The 18,768-nt window shown below is 45.3% G+C and overlaps 1 protein-coding gene across 2 annotated transcripts in view; it reads right to left on the bottom strand.

Annotated features, from left to right (window-relative positions):
• The window catches only part of asic1b (acid-sensing (proton-gated) ion channel 1b), an 84,871-nt gene that overhangs the window by 4,493 nt on the left and 61,610 nt on the right, over positions 1-18,768 (bottom strand). For both annotated transcript variants that reach the window (XM_047026343.1, XM_047026342.1), the window contains 5 exons: positions 7,371-7,521; positions 4,950-5,077; positions 2,649-2,799; positions 1,340-1,396; positions 1,041-1,194 (listed from right to left, as the gene is read on the bottom strand). In XM_047026343.1, coding sequence (XP_046882299.1) covers positions 1,041-1,194; positions 1,340-1,396; positions 2,649-2,799; positions 4,950-5,077; positions 7,371-7,521 — 641 coding nt within the window. The remainder of the gene's footprint in view (positions 1-1,040; positions 1,195-1,339; positions 1,397-2,648; positions 2,800-4,949; positions 5,078-7,370; positions 7,522-18,768) is intronic.

The raw sequence follows: 18,768 nt of genomic DNA, 5'->3' as shown, positions 1-18,768 counted from the left end.
CGTTGTTCATAATTATCTTGTCACCTACAAGAAATTAAATTTATAAACGTCCTCCCTCCTGTGTCTCAGATGCATCTTAATTGGACTTCTGATGTTCTGTTTCGGTGTAACTGTCTGACATCCTTTGCGGTTTGGCTCCTTATTTCCTGAAGCAGTCAGGCGTGAGAGCTAGGCAGCGTCGTCAACAACATGCACTGATGTATTTCACATTCTGTCAGCAGCGGGCATGCTCACCGCCCCAGCCCTTGTCACTCCTGGACAACCATGGAAACAGATTTTATATCCAGATCAGAAAAACCTGTCAATTGGCCCGGTGTGACTCTTCTAAGCTTTTCAGATTGGAGGATTAAACTGGGATAATAACAAAACGAAAAACTGTTTAGGATTAGATTAGGCCAGGGTAGATAATATTATGGTTTTATGTTTTCTGTGTGGCCTCAAGCCTTGAGGCCAATTTATATTTGTTGGTGATATGCTTTCAGTGCCCCTGACAGTTTCAAACGAAATCCACCCCATGTGGCCTCAACAGCTTTGAAATAAATCTGGGTTTTGTTTGAACCATCAGCAGCACAACAGTGGCACATCCACATTTAGATCTAGAAAATTGCATTAGTTAATACTTTTCGAGCAGGCGAACTCTGCAGTACTTTAGCATAAATAACTAATTGACTGAGTGCAGACAAGTCATCTGTGGCCATATGGTTCTGCTTCAACAGCTCTCTACTCCAGAAACCCAACCTGAGGTCTCTAGGACCACGGCAGAGAGCTCCTCGTATCTCCCCCCACCCCTGACAGACACAGAGAAGACACAACCACATGTGGAATCTGTGGCGGAGGCAGCAAGGAAGGAAATATTGCTGTGACACACTTACTTAGCAGCAACGTCAGATGACTTCCTGGTATTGAAAACACAATCCTGTTAACGCTGGTGAGCATGATTGGTTGTGCGTGATATATAACAGCGGTATGATCGCCTGACCAGTCTGGAGGCTTAACATCGGAACCAGGGTCGTTCAGACAGTTACCAGAAAGTGACTTACGCAATGTACTGCTCGGTCTTGTTGTACTTCTTTGCCAGGTACTTGGCTGATGCCTTGCTGGGGATCCTGACGAAGGACATCTCCTTGCCGAAGCGTGTCATGTTGCACGGAGTCTCACACACACAGTAGTCGTTGTCCCTCTCCACCAGGAAGTCTGGAGGTCAGGAACCAAACGTGTCACCAGGGTACTGGTGCCACTCACAGGGTTACAGGGTTCTTTGGTTGATTTTGGGAGAACCCTCTAAAAGAATCCTGGATTGGGGGAAGGGGGGTGGGTGTGTGTGGGGTGTGGTGCTTACCCAGGGCAGGATCGGCACATTCCTTATACTGCTCAGGGGTGCAGTAGGGGGCATCTCCTACACAAACAGGAAGTCAGATTGAAACCCCAAACAGGTGTCATACATCTGTCACAGGACTTTCGCTCAATACGTTGATTCCATCCTCACTTGGCTCCATCACTAAGAGTCATCTAACTGACAGACACGTGACGCCCTCCCTGAAACCGCTGCGTGGCCACGTATTCCTCAGAGAAGCCAGCCATCCGGAAGGGTTGGGTGGGCAGTCAGTCAACTGAGTAGCCGGTTTAACCAATTTAACTCTGCGACACAATTGCACGATTACACCAAGCCACGAAAGTAAACTAGAATACGTGTAAAAGTGTGCCGTCCAAGTCAGATGTTACTTAACATGAATACAGAGACAGCACGCAAGTAGTGTAGGAGGTGTACTTGGGTCTGCTTAGTCGAGTTAGGTACCGTTTTATTGTAAATCAGTCTGGAGAGATGACGGCTTCCCAAGTCGAGATGCGTACTCGGCCTTCTAATTGAATTACGTCAGTCTGTCATTACATTACTTATCTCCACCGAGGATTTTTTCATGAATTAGATTTGATCTCCAAATTGAATTCATTAACTTGAGTTCCTTTCTCCCACACATACACTATGTTCCAAGTCCCCAATCGTATCAGAGCCAGGAAACAATGTGTCCTGGACACAGACAATTATCGTCCTGCTGTAATTATTCATCGTATTTTGGTACACTCTGGGATCCATCTTTATGAAACAGACAGGTCTTGGGTGAGGTGTGTGTGTGTGTGTGTGTGTGTGTGCAGCTGGGAGAAACTCTTTGAGAGGATGGCATTATCACAGCTAGACCTTCGAGCACAAACTGCCGGATTCAAATAATCACCAGCGCCGGCTAATGGCTACACTCTGATTACAGAGTAAGCTCGAGATCTAGAACGTTCCACTTTTCATTTCAATCCTGCAGAATATTTGTCCACTGTCAGTCTGTATCACCGATCACCTACTTTCCCCAATTTAAGACGTTATAAACTAAGGTAACTTACGTAACCATGGTTTTTGTACCACTGAAACTGCGTCACCTGACCGCTTGACCTCGCCCCCCTACCTCCAGCTGACCAGAACCAGCACAACCCAGCAACAGACTGGCAGATGAACAGAATCTGAACCCATTCACAGCAGCAAGGCTGACAAGGGGCATTTTGCTGGCATGACGACGCGTTTGTGTTTACTGCACGCTAGGATTGGATCCTGGCCCAGACGCCTGGCAGAGTGGAGACCGGGGGCTGCTGGCTGAGGCTCTTACCAGGCATGTGCACCATGCGGCAGTTGCAGTTCTCCACCAGGTAGCGCGTTTCACAGTCGATACGGCAGGCCGTGAGGCTGTAGCTGCTGAAGAAGTCCGAGTCCATGGGCGTCGACTTGCAATCTCCCCAAGGAGGGGGCAGGTACGTCAGCTGGGGGGGGGGGGGGGGGAACAACCTGTCAGTTAACCAATCTACAAACCAATCCATGCATCAGTCAGTCAATCAATGATGGGCCAGTGAATTGCCTAATTACTAGATCTGTTTCAATCCTTAACTAATGTTTATTATATTGTATTCATACTTTGATGGTTACTACACACTTCGTTTGATGATAATGTGTGAAGATTGACTAAACTTAACTAAATTCCTTTGACTAAAAGCAACTAGTAGTAAGCATATAGTACACTGTATATATTATATTACATTGTATATTATTCTGTGTCGGCTCCTGTCAGGCTCTACAGGCTATCATAGTGCAGAAACTCCATGTTGAGCAGACATCAAGGGCATTTCAGAGATTCAATTAGACGGTGCTCCATTGAATGTGCAAAGACCGAGAAATTGAGTATGCCTAAAACTTTAAACCATGTTATCATATGCAGTGGTTTAGGCCACACACACAGATTCAATAAACCCACACACAGACACACATTTCTGTGCCAGCACCAACACCACATGTACTATGTAACGTAATAACCACACTTTGGTCATTAGTGAGTTTGTTGAGATTGATTGGTGGGATTCACAGAGTGGCACAAAGCGTTGAACCCGACCGCGGGTGGAAACGAGGAGGTAAGTACCGGAAGGTTCTCTGGGTCAGCCCAGACCAGCTCATCATCTGTATCGTACCTGCCTGCAGCTCCAGCCAGCTGAGTAATAGTCCCAGCATGCTTGGCAGCACCCTCCCCCCAGCCCCCCAGCCCCCAGCCCCCCAGCCCCCTCCCCCCTCCCCCCTCCCCCCTCCCCCCTCCCCCCTCCCCCCTCCACTGTTACTGCACCATGTAGCCATCCAAAACCACCCATCTTCACTCATGTTCTTATGTGGACTTTGCAAGTGGAGGATTGATTCAGTGGGTGTTTACTGTATGTGACTACCAGTTTAGATGTGTGAGTGGGTGAGTGGGTGGGTGGGTGCGTGCGTATGAGTGAATCTGTGTGTGCGTGTGTCTTTATGTGCATGTGTGTGTGTGTGGGTGAGTGAGTGAGTAAGAGTGTGCGCGTGTGGAACATTGTTGGTGGATGGTAGCTGTTGAAGAAAAGTCTACAGCAAGAATACAATCATTCTAATCGTGCTGTTGCTTAATTTATGCGAATTAAACAAGGTTGACGGGATCAGCCGGATATGATCTATGCCGCGTAGAGAGACAGACAACAATGGAGATGGAAAGTGAAGGAAATGGAAGTGGAGGGGAAAGCATGTCTATTCATGACATAGAAAGGTGGAAACTGGACTGGGAGGGAAACATGCAGTGAAAAAACGAGTGCGTGACAAGATGCTTGGTCAACAGAACTCTGAATTTCATTAACATGTTGACACCACAGGACAGTCACGTTAGCAAGAGGTTGGCTGAACGGGAGCCAAAGCAGAAATAGAGGTAGAGAGAGACTGGGGAGGGTGGAGGTTATGAGAAAGAGAGGGAGGAAGAGAATGGGGTTGAGATAGAGGCAACGGTTCAAGATGGAAATGATTGGAAAAAACACACACACACACACACACACTCAGACACAGACTGACATTGACAGCATGCATTTCTCACTGCAGCGTCATGACAGCAGAACACACACATGCACTCACAAAACACACACAGACACACACTCAAATAAACAAGAGGACGTAGGTAGTCTGTTAATTCATTTTCCAGTTTTCATGATTCAAGTTGTGTGTGTGTGTGTGGTTAATGCACTGCTATCACCAGCAAGGTATGATAATTAATTAAGTTGAGGGTTAACAAGCGGTTCAGATTGGTAAGCTTGCCCAATTCTGATTGGAACATGGGTTCATTTTAATATTCAGCAAGGTGCATTAATAGACCAGCATGCACCAGTAAGACTGACTCAGTCCGTCAAGGTGAGAAGTCACTGGATTCCTAAACCCTCTCAGGACACATAAATCATTACCCGTTTAGGTCGGAGACGCTAAAACACGCCACGGTCAAGCTAGCTCCTACAGTCCGCCTGCTCTTCGCTAATCAAGTGTTTGATTTATCCACCATACCATATTCCAAACACGAGTAGGTCTCCGAGGTAAATCTCTGAAATAAATCCTCTCCCACTTCCCCCTTCATGCGTATTCGACATACCCTTTGTTCCTGGCAGGAAACGAAGGTCTGGAAGCCCGGAGCCACCCCGAAGCCTAGCTGGTCAATGAAAGGTGGTTCGTCCTGGGTGTGGATCTGCACCTTTATTCCCGCCTCGAACGACGTCTCGTCTGCGGACAGGAGAGAGACTTGAAGTCGGGAGCAAGACCAGAATCTTAATGGGAATTTTCTGCGCATGAATGGGTGCAATCCATTCTGAAAAAAACTCAGAAATTATAATAGTGTTAGCGAAAGTTACAAATATAAAAATATAAAGTACAAAAATATGATTGGATATAATCATTTAAAGGAAAACTGCAAATAGTCTACCCTCCTCCCTGAGATCAAGTGACCTGCAGGCTTCTGAGGGCATGCTTGTGACGTGACTGAACGAACGGATGAATGAATCTATAAATGATGAGAAGGGTAAAAGGACAAGCAAAGGATTTGACAGTTTCCTTCTCCGTAGCTCTCTGCATTACAGAATGAACAGATGGTCTTGCCTGATTGTGAGAGCAAAGCCATATTAGTGAACAGCCTGGGCCACTTCCTGTCTCTAACTATCAAACGCATGGAAACTTCTTTGTCATAACTTTTTTTGTCTTGCTGTAGGTGGCGTCTCCCAAATAAAGAGCGACAGCTTGCTGGGGTATTAAAGATGGAGGAAAACAAAGATTTGCTAGTAATCTGAAGGTCGCCAGTTCGAATCCCGGCTGAGGCAAAATGACGTTGTGTCCTTGGGCAAGGCACTTCACCCTATTTGCCTCGGGGGAAATGTCCCTGTACTTACTGTAAGTCGCTCTGGATAAGAGCGTCTGCTAAATGACTAAATGTAAATGTAGTTCAGCTATTTACTTATCATAAGTCCTGCTAATTCTGGCAGGATATCATTTCTTCATGGGATAATTTTTGGGGGATCAATCAACTACCATGGGAGCACATTAATTATTAGTTGGAAGGTTTATGTCAAAATTCATGTCATATTCATGTCAATATAATGTGTCATTATAAAATAATCATACACAATTTGAATAAACGCACCCCAAGGAGCCTTAAAAACATGAGGAAGCAGAACTGCTGGTTTAGAGTGCCGGAACAATCCAGGATTTTTTGGCCTCTCCTGACTTCTCTCTGACAGACCGATAACAAGTCTCTTGAACTTACAGTCCTTCTATCTTTTCAATTAGAGGTGAATGTGACTGGAATTCTGAGGGAGCGTTCTGATAAGGAGGGAAACAGACATTCCCAGTTACATTCAGCTCCTGAAGAGTCAGCGACTGAGCCAGCCTGTGTCACTGCCAACACAGTGTTCACTTCGGGCTGTTAGCAACACATAATATAACCAGAGCAGAAGCCAACCCGTCTTTTAAGGAATCCAGGCCATCTTTCATATCCTCGCAATCTGTCATCCTTAGACGGATAAAATATTGATATGTAGCCCTAAAGGCGGTTGGGGAATTCAAATGTAAATATCGACAGAGTTTTTGTGTGTGAAATACAGCTCAGTACACAATACTCTCAGAACAATTTCACGCAGTCTAGCTTTATGTGGGCTGTCACAAAGAGACAGTGTAGAGAAGTAGACACGAGTCCCATCATTGATTTTTCTCATCTTCCATTGGTTCTGTATGATGCATACAGACAGTAAACATGGCTGACAACTGATACTGTCATTTTGTAAATCAATCTCTATATGTCTTGATTGAGGTTCAGTCGATAATGCCCTCTACTGTGGTTGGACTGTGTCCTGTGTACATTTCAGGACCATGATTTATACTCTGGCAAGAGGCCTGTCAGCCATAAGAGCCTCTCTCTGTCTTAAATATGTCCTTTAGCTATGTAACACTGTCTCACAGTACTTTTGAGCACCTTGTGCTAATAAATGGCACTTAAAAATGTCACACAAATGACATTTGACCAAAGAAGGACGTTAGAAATGAGGAATTTTCATTCCAAAGACTTCCAAAGACTTCCATTCCATTAAATTTGACATTACGGCGTTTATTAATCATCAGTGGAGTTATAGAGTTAGGGGTATTCTTATGAAGATGTGTCACAAAATATCACGAGAACTCAGTTCTTCTGTATGAATAAAGATCACAGACAAAAAAAGATTGATTTTCCTGAACAGAACTGAACTGCAGTTGAATGTAACAACCAAATCCAACGAAACTGAATCAAACCGACATTTTTCATTTAAGTGAATTGAGCATAATCTAACTTAATTTAAGTGAACTGACCAGAATCTAACTTAATTTAAGTGAACTGAACATAATTTAACTTAATTTAAGTGAACTGAACATAATTTAACTTAACTTAAGTGAACTGACCAGAATCTAATTGAACTGACCAGAATCTAACTTAACTTAAGTGAACTGAATTGAGCTGAGCTGAACCAAACTGAACCAATCAGGTAAGCCTTACCGGTCTCTCCCCACACAGGCAGGTACTCGTCCTGCTGGATGTCCAGCATCAGCTCCAGGCCGTTCCCCATACCTCCCTTCATGGTCACCAGGAGCGGGCGGCCATCTTGGCCCGAGTTAAAGGTGTAGCACTTCCCGTAGCGTGTGAAGATCTGAAACAGACAACAGAAAGACAGCAGATTCAAAGCAAACTGCAGGACTGGACACCACACCAAACCAGGCATCGACCAACATTGTCCAACACAGCGAGACACTCCAACAGTCAGCATGCTGTAACTGATGCTGCCTTGCTATAAACGAAAGCGGTCCCATTACACAAGACTTGCTGGGCTTCGATACGATAGGTGGGGGGTTAACCACAGTAACCTCATTACAGAACCCAGGAAATGGAAAGCTGGCTACAGAGAGGAACAGAATGGAATGACCCTCCGCATCGTGACTCGGCGCCCCAGGGAAGCTGCTTTCTCTGAGGCTCTCAGGGTGAGAGGAAGGACCACAGACGGAGGGATCCAGATCACACGTACAGTTCTGTGTACCAGACGCTATTGTGCTGTTCCATCTTTCATTTTCCGTTTTCCTGGGAGTCTCCCTTGAGGGGTTTACGTTGGTTATAGGTGCTGATCAGTGGGCATCTGCGAAGACCTCTGTGGTAGTGCTTGTAATAAAGGGACGCTGGTTTTATAGGTTTGTTGACACTCATAACGCTTCTTCTTTCTGAATGAAGGGAGAGCATTCTAAGTGAGGCTGCACTACAGTGCTCCCTCCCTCTTTAAATGAAATGATGAAAACAGACAAAAAACACGGACAGAAAGTTAATTTATCTAAATTATTATCTTTATATTAATGCTAAGCACGCACTCAGAGACCTCGGTTGGAATATTACGAACAACTTTGATAAAGCATGGTTTTACATGTTCCTTGATAAGGGTGATTCGTGACCACTCTTTTAGAGAACAGTACAATATAGAGCACCATGACTCACTAACAAACCGATAATACACATGGAATATGTGACTGGAAGAAGATGGATGAACTGTATGTTGGTGTTGAATCAAGATATCTTATCTGGATGTAACAGGCTGTGAAAATGGACAAATACCTAGAGGGTTAATTACAAGTGGAGCTGATGACTCAAACATGACATGACTTATTATGGTGATATAATCCTAGAGAACGTGCTGAAAAACAGATGAACACCAGACGTGAAATTCACAACATTCCTCTGAAATATCAAGTGGCGCGAAGAAATACGAAAAAATTATAAAATAATGATTATAATAACATGACAATGACATTAACGTGGGCCTACATGTGATTTCCTCAGGCATGGGTTGGAACCAAGACAAACGACCTCTGCAGGAGAAAGCTCAGCTATCTGTCAGCAGACGGTGCAACGTGACCTTCAGGAAGTGCGAGTGTTGAAGCAGAGCCTGGGGAGAGGTGGCACACAAGATGGCTGCCATGACTCCTGGGACAACATGAGCACCAATGCCAACAGCAGATCCTGAAACCGAGCCCACCGCTCCGCTCTCCGCCCCGCCTGGACTGTAGTCACACAATCCATCCCCGCATTACTCATCGGCACAGCACGTGACCAACACTAAGGCCTTCAGGAGACGGAGGGGAAAACCTTGCAGAAAAGGTCCTTGTATTTTATCCTCGGTCCGCCGTGCGGATTGTGTTTACGGTTCTTCACATATTCCATGAGTGTGAAACCAGGAAATGACCTCGTCAGAGAAACGTCCCATGTCCACCAGAGAGATAGATTATCCTTCTGCACAGCAAAACCACATGAGGGAGGAATAACGGGCCCCTTATCAAGACATGATGAATGTTGCTGAGTTTGAAAGTAGACAGGAAATCCAGAAGTGAACAGCCTCATGCCCATGCTCGGCTGTTGCTGTGTTGCACTCCTGTTGGGTGTCTTAGGCTGTTAATAGTCTTCAAATATAGCTCTGGCTCCACCACTGACGTCATGGTTCACAAAAGCTCGTAAGATGTTTATGAGCGGGCTATTGAGTGCTCTTATTGTAATGTTTTGCACGAGAGACAGCGATTGGCTGCTGGCTTCTCTTTGTTTACAGAGTCTGGCTGGAAGCAGGTTGATATGCATCACCAAGACCAGACTGATAAGAGAGGTGAGTCAGTGTGTGTGTGTGTGTGTGTGTGTGTGTGTGTGTGTGTGTGTGTGTGTGTGGGTGAGTATGTGTGTGAGCATGTTATTATGCATGTGGGTGTCTGAGCTTGTGAACTTGTGAGTGTGTGTGAGTATGTTAATATGTGTGTGGGTGTGTGTGCTTGTGTGTGTGTGTGTGTATGTGCCTGTTTATGTGTGGTTACAACAATGTGGTTGGTATCATACTACAAGGTGACTGAAAGTCTATGGGAAGCCTTGCTGTGGTAGAGTTGCTGTGGTAACCAGTAGACTTTGTTGTGATGCAGGGCGGGTGGGTGACCTTGGGACCCTGTGCTGTGAAAGCCGTGAGACTCCTCCTGTGGCGACGGCAGCATGTCGCTCCCCTCGGAACAACATGGCTCCTACACAGCAGAGGTGGCGGCACGACCAGGATGACACACATTACAACCACATCAAGTGGTCTGCATCCAACGATGACTGAGTAAAAAGCCATAATATCATGATTTAGATGGCATCTATATGCGGTCCTTTCACAAACCGCTTTCTGGCAAGCGGCGAAACCAGAGCCGAATATCCTGTGACGATACAATTTTGAGACGCATTGTTATTTATGTGTTGCATCCACAGTTAACTGTAATCTAACGTCGTGTGGAAATCGGATTTGGCGCTCACATGTGACACATAACATTAGTGGATTCAGTCACACACGATCCTCAGCTCGCCTCTCTGGCTGATGGTCACACTTGCACAGAAATGTAACTCTTAACGTCCATGATTCACAGACGTGTTCCAGAGGATGTTGGGCAGGCCTGCCTGGGGTATTCTGTAGGAGAAAATGGCTCCAAGGACGCTCGAGCTGTTAGAGGGAAGATGCCTTGAAGCCTGGCAGGAGGTCAACCTCGTCTTCTTATTGATCTGAAGATCAACCGGGCCACACTGAACCTACACGCTGTCCACACAAGAGGAAGCAGATGCACCCAGCTACATGCTTCCCACTGTATCGCTGCACACGACACATCAATCAAAACCTGGTGCTCATACTGCATACTTGCCAAAGTTGAGCACTTTTGCTCTAATTTTGAGGCTTCACAGTGATTACGTGAAGTTAGTGTAGGCTAGGCTGTGGTGATTAGGGTGAGTTAGCATAGGCTAGGTAGTAGTGATTAGGGTGAGTTACTGTTGGCATGGTGATAAGGGTGAGCTAGTGTAGGCTAGGTAGTAGTGATTAGGGAGAGTTACTGTTGGCATGGTGATAAGGGTGAGCTAGTGTAGGCTAGGTAGTAGTGATTAGGGTGAGTTACTGTACATCTGATCCATGAGCTAAGACAACTAAAGACAGGGATCAATTCAGCTGCATGAAGCAGGGGGTGTCCACCTCGTTTCGATTGGTTAGCAACTGAAATCAATTGCTGTAGCCCTGAAGTCAGACTGGACCAGGCTGGGAATGTGCTCAGCTGAAAGAAGGAAACGAGGAAGGGGGAGAATTGATGGGTCTGATGGACCCAAGTAAAGAGAGTGGCAAGCCATGGGGGCTTCCTGTGAGAAGGTCAATATCCAGGGTATAGAAGCAAGCCTGGGGGCTTCCTTCTATACCCTGTCTCCGTTTGTCTTTCTTCCACCCCTTAACCTGTCCAACAAACATTGATTACCCATAAGTTTCTAAAGAGAAAGAGTCAGCGGGGGGGAGAGAGAGAGAGAGAGAGAGAGAGAGAGAGAGAGAGAGAGAGAGAGAGAGAGAGAGAGAGAGAGAGAGAGAGAGAGAGAGAGAAAGAGAGAGAGAGTTTGGTCCAACTGGCTGTATTTCTGCTCTGCAGGAGAAGGGGGCCGTCCTTTATCGCTCAGTGTCATGACACAGAGGAACCAGTGGCAGTTGGCCTTGAATCAGTCCGACCAGCAGCTGGCAGATGAATCACAAGTCTTCATTAACGTTGGATTGGTTTCCTGGGGGTCTTTGTTTGTTGACATATATTAACGTAGCAACAGTAGGAAGCCAATGAAATAACAGTCCGTATACAGAGAGTATACTGTATATACAGACTGTAAGTGTTAGTATGTGTGTGTATCGAGAGAAAGAGAGAGACAGAAAAGGGCTGAGGTAGACAGAGACAGAGAGAGAGAGAGAGAGAGAGAGAGAGAGAGCATTACGTAAAAAAGATTTGACAAGTGAATAGGAGATTCACAGCTGTGTTGCTGCTTGGGCTGCACTATGTGCTCCTTCCTCAATTTACCATTCCAGGGTTCACTGTGGGGTGCTTAGCTTAAGAATACAACTGTAGGTTGTCTCATAAACGACACCTTAGTCGGCTATGATGGAAAAGAGCTAACACATTTCCAGGGTGGCTTTGTTATTTATATTGAATTAAGAATGATTAAATTAAATTAAATTAAGAATGAGTTAAAGCAATTCAGCTTATATGTGTGTGTTTGAGCGACCCATCTGTTGAGACCATAATGTGTTAAAAGCAGGATATTGATTATTATATGGAAGCTGTTAGAACTTTCTGAACTCACAATGAACTCTGGTACTGACATATTAATCTTTTCAAACATAATCAAAAGAGCAGGGTATCAAATGTGTTTGAGAAGCACTTGTTGTCATATTTGCCTAAATAATCTTGATAGCATACACATAAAGGTTTGACGATAATATGAAATCCATCTGACATCTGTGGGCGTCACAAGATTGTAATAAACACAACAAATCATTAGGCCATACCCTGACTAATGATTGGACGGGCTACATGCCTCCTGCGAGCAGTCTGCCCCTGCACTCAATGTGCGTTTCTGTTGTTTTGTGGGAGTGGCTTGGAAGGGAGGGGTGGGATATTTTGGCTTGAATCTGTCAAACAGGAGCTAAAATAGCTAGCTTTGCAAAACTTGCCTAACCCAGCTTTAAGACACATCCAATGGCCATTGCGGTCTGGCATGTGCTAATGGTTTCTGATTCTTATATGAACAAATCAAAAACGTAATTTGCTTTTGTTATATTCTTCATCACTTGAAAATTATTTCATAAGAAGATTTAAAAAAAAAGATAGGATCTGTTAGTTTCCTCTAAGAGGTAATCTTTTGTTACACATGGTTAGATGGTACTCCTTTGTTCACATGAATAAAGTGCCTGTTCTAACATGAAAGGAAGAACATAAGGCTCAAACTTCAAACATCCCGACTGAATGTCGGCAGAGTGGACATCAAAACAAATAAGTCGCCTTCTCTTGATGGGGTCAATTCCCATAATCGTATACTGTGTCGTATTCGTATTCTGGTCAATTCAAATTGTCCTTTAAGTAGGCTACTTTGAACTACAGACCAGCCTCAACAGCACTTCTACAACACGGGGTATTTAGGTTAACCTATAGCCTATGTAGTTTACAACTTGTTGCAGTCAACGTCAGACGACTTTAATTTGATTCACTGTAGCGCTGTCCACAAACTTACGGTGCTGAAATTGCGCGGCCCGCAAAGCTCTCCTTGAAACCTGCAGTACAGCAGCATCTCCTCCAACTGGTGTCCCAACCGGTCCAGCAGCTGCATCGTGGAGGGCTGCGATTCGCGCGGAGGCGGAAGAAAGTGGTTGAAGTCCAAAATGCGGGAGAACGGCGTCCACGGCGGCTCGTTGCTCATATTGCCGCTGTCACTTCGAGGTGTGAGTGCCTCCCTTGCGCCCGGGGAGAGTTGCCAGTTTCTCCCCAAAAGTCCAAGCCACCTTCCGGCGCTGAATATGTCTGGCTTGTTCATGCGTCGCGGCAACAAGAGGTTTTGGTTACATATCGTGACGGCGGGGAAAACAAGCCGTTTGGCGTTCACCATATGCGCCTTGGTGTGGACGGGTGCGGAGAGCATGTACCGTACCCGGTTAGACGACCAGGTGAAGAGGAGAGCCAGAGCAGTTAGAAAAGCCAGAAGCCAGGCAAGTCTCCGGGGATATGATCCGCTGAGAAAGACATGTCTCAAGCCGTGAAAGGTGGTGTGTTTGAGGAAGAGCTTCCCAGCTTCGGTAAGGGATCCCGCTCTACCTTTTTGACCGGAGTCACACTGACACATCCTGAAAGGTTCGCGTTCGGAGCACAGCTTCAGCGTCAGGACCGTAATCAACAAGAAGTCCTCGTGGACAGATCTGATTCTGTCAATTACTTTTTATGAGTGCACAACACAAGCGCATCCCTGCGCCCGCCAGAGCTATTTTCTCTCTCTCCGCACTCTCTCTCTCATACACGGAGCCTGCCTCTACGAGGAGGAGTGCTCTCTGACAGTGGATTGCAGAATTCTGGGCTGCCAAGTTTTTCAATATGATTTAACGGCGTTTCCGATACACAGGAGCCCAACAAATGACTTCATCTAGCATCTGTTATATTAACGCTAAAAAGGAGCAATCCCATAAACGTGATGTCTTTATGACATAATGCACAGCATTTAACTAAAATATACTTTTGGGGGCATTTTTAATCTTTATTGGATGTGACAGAACAAGATAGACAGGAAAGGCAGAGGGGAGAGAGGGAAATACATGCAGAAATGGCCTGGGCTGGAATCGAACCCGGGGCGCTGTAGTAAGGCCTCAGCCCATGCTGTCTAGTGAGCAAAGGGAGTGCCACCACACAGTCTTTTGACTGAAACTCCAAATGACCACAAACCCAACACCCCCAAAAAGCCCACAAGTAGTATCTGTTGCTAGGCAAGTCTTTAAATACTGCATGAGCCAAGTGTTCCGTGGTTTGGCAGTGATGGGTGCTCCGACTAGACTTGTCCTGAGAACATGGCAAACATGCCTCCCATTCAGGGCTTAGCCCAAACCTACTGTTGGATCTTGAATATGTTTAATTTGACCTCAAGTAGGGACAAAATAATAGATTTTGCCTTAATTTGAGAGTAATCGTTTTGGAGCTTTAAGTAATATAAACATTACTTTAGACGCATTGTTATCATAACTGTAGGTGCCAAATCCGATTATATCATAAATCAACAAGCAATTTATAATTAAGTTTCGTTATAAGCTAGATTCTTATCTTTTGGATAAATCCCAAAATATCCAGTAGATTTTGCATTCTGACATTCCTCCTCTAGTCTCCTCTGACTGTCACTGACTGGTGTCACACGGTGCGGACCATCAGACCCACACCCCCTCACACATTTAGTCAGAGCTAAAGACGTCCGCCAACATGCTAAAGACACTGCATTTATATTGACAGGAAAATTCACATTGTGATGTGAATACTCAAATCGTCATGTGAAAACTCACATCGTAATGTGAAATACTCAATGTGTTTTTTTTTGGTCGAGATATTAGAATGACATGCAGGGCTCCACTCAGGAGGTTTGGGGCTGCAGTCTGTCTAGCGGCGTCCCTGGCTTCCACCACCCTGAGGGCTTGTCAGGTCCAAGGTAGGCTGAGGACTGTCATGCTCGGTTAGGTCAGTGCAAAGTGTTCCATGGTGGAGGTGGAAGATGTCCTGGTGCAGGTTTCACCTGGCTGGCTGGACCTCCCCCACTGGATGGATGTGCAGCAGAGGGCCTCCATGTTGGATGAGAGAGCTGGAGGCTGGGTGGCTACCTGAGCACGTAGCCTGGCTTTATCTCAACAGGTTTGTACTGGCCTCTGAAGAGAGAGTTTTGGACTGAGATCTGTCTATAAGTAAACGCCTGCATTACTAGTGTTTATCACAACACATGGTCATCATGCGTCATATTCCATACACTGATACATACCAACCCCAGGCAACGGAAGCAGACACTAGATGATTTACGATCTGAAGGTTTGTTTCCCCAGCTCACATTAACCCCACAGTCGAGATCGAAGAAGCCCATTCAGTGTACCGGTTTCTACTGATAACTCCTGCGGTCTAGGACTGAGTGTACTCTGCAGATGGCAAACTGGCTTTCATTTTCCCCAATTCACTACTACTTGCGGAGAAGGGAATCAATTTTTCATGCCATTTCTCTTTCCTTTTAAACATACTCTGTTTTGTCAGTTGATTACTCACTTCACTGACAAGCAGTGCACTCCAAGCATCGGAAATATAACGAGCCATTCACAATCAAATGAGACGTCACGCGGTCAGGATTTGTAACACAGTAAACTGGATCTGCTTGATTTCATAAAGCTATGAGTCATGTTACCGTACAGGCGTTGGAGAACGTGAGAGAGGGAATGTGTTGAGAGGAAGAGAGAGTAGCTGGCCACCACTGATTCTCCATCTCTGGCGGTGTGCTGTAAGTCTAAGGATGAGGGAGAGTCATCCATGACAGATAATAACACGCAGATTATGATAAGTTACTTGGCTGAGAATTGTACCACAGTAGATGGTTTCTAACATTTTAAATTTCACGGTAATCTGAATATTCCGGTTGCATTCACAGGGCCCACAAACACACACACCCACTTGAGACAACCATTTGTCTTCTAATGATAAGCTCTGGGGTATGTTTGAGATGCTTTCTGCAGCTTCAACCAGCTGAAATCCTCCACGGGGAGAATGACCACCAACATGAATGACACGGACACAACGACACAAAGCACAGTCTACGAGAGAAGTCTGGAACAATCCACTATGTGAATCACAGCTGTCGTGGTAGCCAACATGCTTCACGATAGAGATTGATTGTGTGTCTTAAAATAACCTTCAAGGTTGTAACTAATGGAGACGAATAAATCTAAAGGCCAACCTTCGCATCGATTTACTTGGGATGGCACAAAGAGAAATTAAGAGGATTCTCCATAAAAAGGCTGTTTACTTGATTGGTCTTTGAGGTAAAAAAAAAAAAAAAATGTTGGCTTTTGTCTATGACTTTGGCTAAAAGCCATTGATTCTATTGCCATTGTGGAGAACTTTGCAGTCCATTTAAAGATAACAAAAACATCTTGGTTTCTGGGTGATGTATTTCAAATTGAAACCTCTCAGAGCCATCTTTGCCTTTGTGTGGCAGTTGGTCTGGAACCTTGAGCTTATTTCATCCATCAATGATCGTGCACAACAGCTGAAGCCACGCCCCCCTGCCTACCTCACCTAACAGAGCAGTGGCAGAGATATGGACACTCCCTTTCCATTAGCCTCTCCCCAGCACACTGAGCCCTTACGGGCAGCTCGTGTCCTCAGTAGTATCCTGGACCACACACTCTGTATGTTAGAAACACGCTAACTTCCCCTCTCGTCTCGGCTGGAGTCACATTCGAGGAGGCCGTGTGTTATAGATGAGGTGCGTGTGGAGGATACAAGAGGCTTGACTGCCGGAAATGATTTTTTTTTGGGGGGGGGGGGGGGGGATCAGATTGCTGAAAGGAATCTGTGGTGCATCTTTATGCAACATTCAAGCTAACTCCACTTCTAGCTACATAGATGGAATTACAATGAGGCCAGACTAGACCCTGTGGTTTAGAGCATGTGTATTTGAAGGAGAGGACAGGCAGAACTATGGAGCCTTGCTCTATGGTGAAACATGATTTGCAAACACGGTTGAATACTTTTTGGCACACCATTGGCAGTCACAAACATGTAGACATATATCGAACAAAGCTCAAACACGTCTTCTGTTTAAAGCCTTTCGGTGACAGTTAATACTAAGTTTTAGTCTACTCATGCAGTTCCGGAAGCGTTCAACCTTATCAACCTGTCACTGCCGGCTGTAAATGTGTGAAATGCACCTTTAACCTTTACTGGTGCCAAGTCAGATACCACCAGACCACAGGGAAGTCAGCAGAAGGAGAAAGAGGGAGTAAAAGAAACAGAAAGAACGAAAGAGAAATAAAAAATGACAATGAGGGAGGTATTAAAAGAGAGAGAGAGATAGAGGAAGATAGAGAGATAGAGGAAGAGAGAGAGAGAGAGAGAGAGAGAGAGAGAGTGGGGCAGGGGACAGTCAGACAAGGACATGGTGATAACTGTGACAATTTGGAGGATAATTATGTTCATGATCAAATTTCACTGAGAATCTCCTCCAGGAATTGTTCACTTACACTCCTCTATCTTCCTGTTTGTCCTCCTCTCCCCTCCTCTCCCCTCCTCTCCCTTCATCTTCTCTCTTCAATCTTCACCTCCGTCTACAGCCACTGTCTTCATCCCCTAATGTACCGTTGAAACACTCCCTTCTCCCCTCCCTTCCTCTTTCGTTTAGTTGGCTGGACTGAGCTCATCAAGGTTTTACAACTCACTCCCTCCTCATCACTCCTCACTCCAGCCCTCCCCTCCCCTTTCCTCTCCTCTCCTCTCCTCCTTATCTCACCCCTCCCATCCTCTTGCTCTTGTAGTTTGTCCAAAACTCATCAAGCTTTTCCATGGGCAGTTTGTGGGCTCCATGTAAATGGTGAGGATGTGTCCTCTTCCTGTTCCTACAGTGGAGCCAGAGGGCTATGAGGGAAGCTCAGCTGAGTCACCCTGGTGGGATTTACATAGCCGAGCTGGAGAGTTCCAGAAAGGGAAGAAGATAGTTCTCATGAATGTCTAGCTCACAGCTCTCTCCCCTCCCCCCCTCCCCCCTCGAGTTCTACACACACACACACACGCACGTACCCGTGTGCACACACACACACACACACGCACACACACACACACACACACACAGACACTCACAGAGGAGGGAGATGAATGAATGGCTCTTTTGAGAAAGAAATGGTTCTCCTTCCTCATTTACCAACGATGAAAACACAGGGCAAAAAAGGCACCAACTACATATTTATTTGTGTGCGTGTGTGCGTGAGTGCGTGTGTATAACTTTGGTGTGTAAACACCAAGATAACATTTCTTCCAGCACTCAGACTTTAAGACCTCATTAGGCTCTTTATTATTATCAATGCCTTTACAGTGCATAAACATTCCTGCACTAGCAGTGTAAGTATCTTATGTAAGTTTATCAGATGCTGTCATTCAACTTAAAAACCAGCAGAAAAGTAAAGGGCAAAAATGAACAGCCTACAGAGACTCAGTTCTGTCCCAGACATTTATTCAATACTAAATATTTTGTTCTTAAGTCTGAACACAACTTTCTCACAAAAAAAGATATTGCTGAATTGGCCAGAGAAGACTATTTAAGTGCTGTCAAATGAGAGTCTGTGTACACGCACTATCCGGTGTAAGTCAGTGTGTGTGCCTGTGTGTGCGTGTGCCTGTATTTAGTGTCAGGGAGTATTCAGTTGTGCAACAAGTCAGGGAAAACAAGCAAACTTTCAAAGCAAAAGCAAACTTTCTGGTGATAAGCAAAGCAAACTTTCTGGTGAAAAGCGAAGTGTGTTCAAAGTCAAAGTGTTCTTCTGTCAAGTGAAAAGTACAAC

Source organism: Hypomesus transpacificus, chromosome 9 (assembly GCF_021917145.1).
Source record: "Hypomesus transpacificus isolate Combined female chromosome 9, fHypTra1, whole genome shotgun sequence".
NCBI classification, from domain to species: domain Eukaryota; kingdom Metazoa; phylum Chordata; class Actinopteri; order Osmeriformes; family Osmeridae; genus Hypomesus; species Hypomesus transpacificus.
The sequence above is the reverse complement of the archived record's forward strand: the minus strand, read 5'-3'. Positions and strand labels throughout refer to the sequence as shown.